Source organism: Poecilia reticulata, unplaced genomic scaffold (assembly GCF_000633615.1).
Source record: "Poecilia reticulata strain Guanapo unplaced genomic scaffold, Guppy_female_1.0+MT scaffold_351, whole genome shotgun sequence".
Taxonomy (NCBI): Eukaryota; Metazoa; Chordata; class Actinopteri; order Cyprinodontiformes; family Poeciliidae; genus Poecilia; species Poecilia reticulata.
The window spans coordinates 3,682-11,301 of NW_007615122.1; the positions used below are offsets into that span (position 1 = coordinate 3,682).

The 7,620-nt window shown below is 39.5% G+C and overlaps 1 protein-coding gene across 1 annotated transcript in view; it reads left to right on the top strand.

Moving 5' to 3' along the window:
- Positions 1–1,358: 1,358 nt before the first annotated feature.
- The window catches only part of LOC103460938 (protein NLRC3-like), a gene marked incomplete at its 3' end in the record, with an annotated part of 19,506 nt that continues 13,244 nt past the window's right edge, over positions 1,359–7,620 (top strand). The window contains exons 1-4 of the mRNA XM_017303538.1: positions 1,359–1,379; positions 4,385–4,523; positions 5,382–5,501; positions 6,441–6,676. Of these exons, the coding sequence (XP_017159027.1) occupies positions 4,396–4,523; positions 5,382–5,501; positions 6,441–6,676 (484 nt within the window). The remainder of the gene's footprint in view (positions 1,380–4,384; positions 4,524–5,381; positions 5,502–6,440; positions 6,677–7,620) is intronic.

Genomic DNA, 7,620 nt, shown 5'->3' on the forward strand with positions numbered 1-7,620 from the left:
AGTGGAATCCTTCATGATGAGGAGTGCCCTCCTCCTGCATTGTGCTGTGTAGAGGTCTGAGGATCCTTGTCCCTTTGAAAATCCACCACCATCTCCTTGGTCTTCTTTACATTGATGCAGAGGTTGTTTTCGCTGCACCACAGCACCAGGTGTTCCACCTCCTCTCTGTATTTGGACTCATCACTGTTCAAGATTTGTCCCACTACTGCTGTGTTGTCAGCAAACTTCACTATATGACCGCTGGGGTGTCTTGCCGATCAGTCATATGTCAGCAGAGTGAAGTTTTTGAGATGGTGGATGTTCCATGCCTTAGATTAGAATCAGATGTGGCTGAAACATATCCAGAGACATTGACGGTCACTGAGGTGACAAGAGCCATAATGAGCTCTGAGTCAAACCAGAGACCTCAGGGTAATGACATCATCATGAGGGCTCAGGATGATGACATCATTACATCCGACATTCATTTCACTTCACTTCTTTGAGCTACAAGATTTTAAAAAAATTACAAATGAATCAACAAAAAAGAAAAGTTGCTCAGAGGGAGCAGGAGGAAGTAAAACGTTTCTGTTCCTGGCCTAAATTAGGCTAAAAATAAATTATTCTGTTATATTTAGGTGTGCATGTTATGAGGCAGAATATTGTTTAAATGTATTGAGTTTTAGATTTAATTTAAATTGATGTAATTCAGTTCATTTCATTTCCATAAATCTGCTCCACACTTTCTAACAAACATTTATTTCATTTCAGCTCCAGATCTTTGATTCTTTAGATTCATTTTCCTTTTAAATTGTTTCTCCTTTTTGTTCACTGAATGTTTTCCAGTAAACTTTGTTTTGCTTTATTTAATATTTGTGTCGTTTTGAATCTCTGTAGACAGTTTGTCTCCTGCAGAGGAGGACAATAAAACATGGAAATGGATTGTGGATTGGACCGGGTCTGACTGGAACCAACAAGTTTCATAATCAAACAAGTTCAACAATTATTTACACCAGGTTGCTATAGAAACCAGATGTTCAGGTCCTGTCCAGGTTTTCTGCAGAGCTGCTGCATCACCTGCTTCTCCGGTTGAGCCCAGTGCTCCCAGTTAGCCTCAACATGCCGCTGGTATTGGTGGAGTTTTGTTTAATGTGTCTAAAACGCGTCACAGATATTTAATTAACACTCTAGAAAATATCACCCTGTGGATAAACAGGTTGATATGAAGCTAAATATGTCTGCGAATGTTACTGAATGTCCTTGAACGCATCAGGGCTGTTGGAAAAACTCATGTGACTTCCTGTAAATAAAGAAGGGAGAGGCTCAGGTTCACAGGTAGCAGGAAGAGAAGAGAAGCTCTGAAGAACGAGTGAATTAAATCAAGTCTCTCAGAGTTGAAGGTAAAAATCAATTTTTTACTGAAACTTCACTGCAGCTCAGTGAGTTTTTCTCTCTATGAAGGTAAAAAGAGTCAGAACTGTTTGATTCTCTGACAGATTTTTGTTCAGAGTAACTTCCTGTTTACGTCGTTTGGTGTCAGCAGCAATAAATGTGTTTATATTGATTGTTTTAGGTCCTGTGGTGAACAAAGTTACTCTGATCTCTGTTCAAACAAATGTTACTGTGGAGGTTTTGATTCCAAACGAACAACAAAACTTCTTGTTGTCAGTGAACAGAGTCAGAAAATGAACAGACATGTTTGTAGTTCTTCACGTCTGAGACCATGAGGCAGTTAGATATTATGCTGCTGCTCTTGTTCTACACTTTGTTGAAAAATTCTGAAATGTTTCAGATGATCAAACTAAAATCAGAAAAACTTAAAATGATTCAACAGAAAATGTTTTCAAATAAAGATTTCAGTTATTAAGGGAAGAAGCCATTCTTACCTGGTTATATGTGTACATGTTATTATTTCCTTGCTAAGTCATAAGTTCACTTTGAACTAAAGTTTCCAGCTAACAGTTGAGCTGCAGAGACAACATGTCAAAAAGAAAAGAAACCACTCAAATGTAATTTAATTCTGCTAATATTATTAACTAAGTTCAATCTTTCTTATTTGTGATGTTGCTATAGTAAATTCAAACTGTAAAAAGTTATTTTTGGGGGGAATTGATAGATGAAATATTTATCAAGATGTAATAATCACATAAAATGTAGAAACCTGTATTTTAATCCAAATTGTAAAACAATTGAGCGGCTCAGGATGTGCAACAAAATAAACATGCTTCATTTGTGTCTTATTGTTTCTGCTATTAGAACAATCCAAGTTTCTAATCAGACCTGCTGGCAGAAATGGATTGTTGCTTGGGAACCTTTTGCTCCTGCTTTAACATTTATAAATAATTTTTATTAAGTTGTTTTCAGCTTTAAGGAAATGCAGTCAGAACGTTGCAGCAGCTTCAGCCTCTCAGATTCAAACTGAAGGTTTTAATGGACCTGCTGAAGTGCAGCTGGTTCTGGGTTAACTGGTCCAGTTTGTTTCCTCTGAGGTTCTGCTGTGTAGTCATGTTACTGGTAACAGCTGCTGGTCTGCTCCTCTGATTCTTCTCCAGGATAGGGTCTCTGAGGTTCTGACTCTCAGCAGAACATGTTCCTCTAAACCAGATATGGACCTCAACGGTTCCAGAACCGCTGCTCTCTAACAGGGTAGCCAGTCCAACATGACAACAAGCCGCTGTTCAAGAGGACCAACATTCACTGCTTCATAGGAAATGTTCACTCCTTCATTCACTACATCTGACCTCAGTCTGGGTGTTTCTAGAATAGGATCCAGTTCAGAGCTGAAAACGGCATCATGGAGGAGTGGATGACTCGAAGTTATCAAGTTTATTACCTAAAGACATTACAGCAACAAAGGAGTTTCAAGAGCTTTACATAATAAACAATAAAGGAACATTATAGAGTAAAAATAAAGAAAAGTGATGAAAAAAAGTTATAATCCAGAATAGAGTTAATTTATTTTCCAGTCATTATTAATCAAAGCCAACTCTAAACAGTTTAAGGGTTTGTAGTCTGGAATTGAAGGAACTCAGTGTTTTAGCTGTTTTAGAGTTTTCTGGAAGTTTTATCAAGATTTGTGGTGCATAGAAGCTGAATGCTGCTTCTCCATGTTTGATTCTGGTTCTGGATGCAGAGTAGAAACAGAACCAGAACCTGAGGGGTCTGGAAGGTTGATACAGCAACAGCAGATCTTTAATGTATTGTGGTGCTAAACCGTTCAGTGATTTATAAACTAACAACAGTATTTTAAAGTCTATTCTCTCAGTAGTAGGACTTTAGAACTGGGTGATAGACTCTATCTTCCTGGTTTTAGTCAGAACATTAACAGCAGCATTTTTGGATCATCTGCAGCTGGAGGATTGATTTTTTTTTTAATCAGACCTGTGAAGACATTGTTGCAATTATCAGTGCAACTAAAGATAAAAGCATGGATGAGTTTCTCTAGATCTTGCTGAGACATAAGTCCTTTAATCCTGGAGATGTTCTTCAGGTGATAGAAGGCCAACTTTGTAACTGTCTTTATGTGTCTCTGACTGAAGGTTCAGGTCAGAGTTCAGCCTGATGTCTAGTTTCCAGCTGTAATAACTGAAGCAGTGTCTCTAGATCAGGGGTGTCAAACTCCAGTCCTGAAGGGCCGCTGTCCTGCAACTTTTAGATGTGCCCCTGCTGCACCAAACCTGAAAAGAATAATTAGGTCATTAGCAAGACTCTGAAGAACTGACCTACACAAAGAGGAGGTTATTAAACCATTTCATTCCAGTGTTTTGTACCTGTGGAACATCTAAAAACTGCAGAACAGCGGCCCTTGAGGACTGGACTTTGAACCTGTGCTCTAGATCGTTCCTATTTAGGTCCAAAGATAACTTCAGTTTTGTTTCTGTTCAGCTGGAGAAGGTTTTGGCACATCCATGTTTAGAACAGATCAATATCTGTTCTAAACATCTGTTCAGTGATTAGATGGGTTCAGAGTCATCTGGTGACACCATAATGTAGAGCTATGTATAATTTTGTCAAGGTAAATAATCTGATTATTTTGTTATAGCCTGACCTAGCAGGAACGGATATTAAATAGGACGGGCCTCAGGATTGAACCATGTGGTAGAACACATGTGACTTCTGTCCTTTCTAAAGAGAAGTTACCTGTTAGACTGGAACCAGTGAATTACTTGGTGTTCTATTTTTGTCAGAAGCTCTTTGTTTCTGAATGAAAGACCAAGATGTTTGCTGTCAAAATTCCAGACAAAATCCATCTCATCTGCCTTTAAGAGACGCTTAGTTTCTGAGGTTGTGCTGGAATCAGGTTCCTCTGATCTTCTGAACACATGATGGGAACCAGCTTTCTGCTTCACAGGACAGTAACTGGAACCGGATTACTGGACTGACTGGTTCTGGTTTCTCTCTCCAGAAGTTCAGAAGATGGAAGATCTGGATTTAAAGACGGACAGATCAGAACCTCCAGGATCCATCAGTCTGTCTATGAGGAGTGACCGGTCCAAAAGAAAACCTCCCCTCTTCAGTAATGAACCTGAACCCTCAGACAGAAAGTAAGAAACCAGTTTCTATTTGATTCATGTGAATGAAATATATTAGATCTGATACTAACTAGTTGGTCTTCAAGTTAAATTTAAAAGCTTGATTGTTATTTTTCCTTTACATTAAAGCTGAATAAACATGAAGGATGTTGGTCAGTAAATCAGAGTCTGAATGAATCAATGATGAAAATGTTGCAGAAAAACAAAAAGCAAGAATGTGACGATTCAGAGATTCTATCCTCAGAACACTGGGTCCAGTTTATATACTGGGAACACTAGGTCCAGTTGATCCAGGTAGGTTGATGACCTTGCCACGCCCACTGAGCCTAAGCAGATTCAAACAGAAAGGTCAAAGGTCAGAGCAGCTGTAGAGGACTGGGCTGGTCTCCTGGTTCTGAGGTTCTGCTTCCTGGTCGGTTCTTGGGTTTTGGCCTTTAATGACCCACATCAGCTCCTCAGACCAGATGAACAGCTTTAGTTCTGATATCAGGGACCAGATCTTCTGCTCTCCACCTTCCACCACTAGATGGCAGCAGTGAGACGCTGTGCAGTGTATTCTGGGCTTTGGAGTTCTAGTACTGGACACTATAGAAGAACTTTGTGGAATAATTAATAGAAATATGATCTGATCAGGTCCATCAAACTGACATGAGCCTGTTGTCCTGCAGGTTCTGCTGTGACCCATGTAACCCAGACCAGTAGAACCAGTTCTGGAGAAAATGTTCAGTTTGACCCAACAGATCAATCTGAATGTTTCACTCTGGGGCTTTAGACCTGCAGCAGTTTGTGTTCAGAGCTTCTTCTCTGGTTTTTATCTCAGAGTTTCTCACTGATTGATGTGATCTGAATAACAATATGTTTGTGTTTCAGAGGTCAGAACCACAGAGGGAGAGCAGAACCTCCAGGATCCAGCTGTCCCTACATGAGGAGTGACCGGTCCAAAGCTGATCCTCCATTCTTTAGTACTGAACCTGGACCATCAGAACCAGAGTAAGAAACTAGTTTCTAACTGATGGATGTGACTCTGCAGACAACAACCAGGTTTAACTTTGATGTCTGTTTAGAAACTGATGCAGAGACAAAAATATAATTTAAATCATTTTAGTTTGATAGCGACCTAAACTGGGCTGTGAGAGACTAGAATCAACTGTGGAGGAAAATTAAATATTTCCCTTTGTGTTTCTGAAGCTGCAGCAGCTTCCAGCTGAGTGGGAACATTAACAGGTGAGACAAGCAGAATGTCTTGCCTGATTTCCAAGTCAGACTTGGTTCTGACTTGGAAATCAGTACAAAGTCCACATAATCAACCAGACCACCTGAATAAAACAGGTACTGGGCTCATTAATGATGGACTGTAACTAAAGACTACAACTGCAAACAATAACTCAGGACAATAAAACTACAGAGTGATCAGAGCCAAAGTACAAAGGATCATCATGAAGTCAGATTTAGTCAAGCCAACTTTATATGACTAATAAAAGACTTGAACTTTAGATAACTTGTTAGCTCTGCTAGCATGTCCACATAATGCTCTGCCACAGTATAAGGCTCTTTATGAAGAGCTCAGATCAAACTGGGTCTGAGTCGTGTTTACTGGTGTTCCATCATTAAACAACGATCCAACTTTCTCCACTGGGATCCAGATTAGAATCAGTTTCTGTTTCTTTCAGCCTCTGATGGATCAGTTTTCTACTCTGACTCAGACAGAATAATGATTATTGTCCCAGAACAGATTCAGATGGACAAATACAACAAAAGGAAGATAAGTCATGATACCAGATATAATACAATGAAGAACTTCAAATGAGATTGTCAATGATCTGAGGTTCTGTTCTGATCCAGTTTAGTTTGTGGCTGATCTTCATGAACATGTTCAGCTCCAGGCTATTGGTAGTGAAATACTTCACTGATGAAGAAATGTTTTCACAGAAGGAAGAAGAGGAGCAGCATTGGTGAGGAGGAGSAGCCGTCCTGCTGTGCTTTGTGTCAGGAGGTTCTGATGGATCCGGTCTCTACCAGCTGTGGACACTGGTTCTGCAGACAGTGCATCAGGTCCTACTGGGACCAGTCTGATCCATCTGGACCCTCCTCCTGCCCCAAGTGTGGAGAAAGACCCAGAACAGGAGCTGGACGGCTGACAGCCAATCAGAGCAGCTGTCCTCCAGGTGAGACTGAACACCTCCAATCAGAGCTCCATCCTGTCATCTCTGTTGGACCAGATCCACGTCTTTCATTCAGATTTGGGATTTCAAGGCTTAAAAGTCTTTTTGTGATCAATTATTTTCTACTAATCTGTGTTTTCCAGCTGGTATAAATGTGTTGGTAACTCTGTGTTATGACTCCACTGAGCCCAAAGACAACAATCAACCACGTGAATAACTTTAACAATAATTATAATTATACAAATAAGAAGGTTTCCCATTGCTATTGTCAATCCAACCTGGATAAAACACTACAATAGTTCACTGCAAACTTATGATGGACTCAATTCACTGCAGAATAATTACATGCAATCTAAACACAAGATCTCACTCCAAACAGGATCGGATCTCTTATATCCTGGAAAGTGACCCGAAAACGACACAGGACAACAAAACACAACAAAAATAATAAAAAATAGTTGGTTCGCTCTCACATATTCTAAGGAAAACCAAAACAGTCCACAAGCTGGGTGGACTAACAAAAAAAAAATCTTTTAAAAGGACGGCAGGAAGCAGTGACTTGCTAAAGCTTGACTTTACCCAGAATCAGGTCCTACTGGGACCTGACTGGTCATCAGGTAATGAGAGGTTGTCTACCAGCTCCTGGATTTTACCTGCATTTACGACAAAAGTTTCACCAATCACAAACTTAGTTTCTGCTATTAGTGTAGAATAATCTAGACCAGTGTTTTTCAACCATTTTTGAGTCAAGGTACACTGTTTTAATTGAAAAAATCCCGAGGCACACCACCAACTAAAAATGGAAATAAAGATACTCTGTGGCCGCCTATATATAGTAATTCTTATCAAAGTCTGAATAGGAATCAAATAAACACTAAAATGTATTTTTTATCACATTTTACATTTCTTATTTCAAATTGCACTTAACATGTCCACTTCAAAAATAC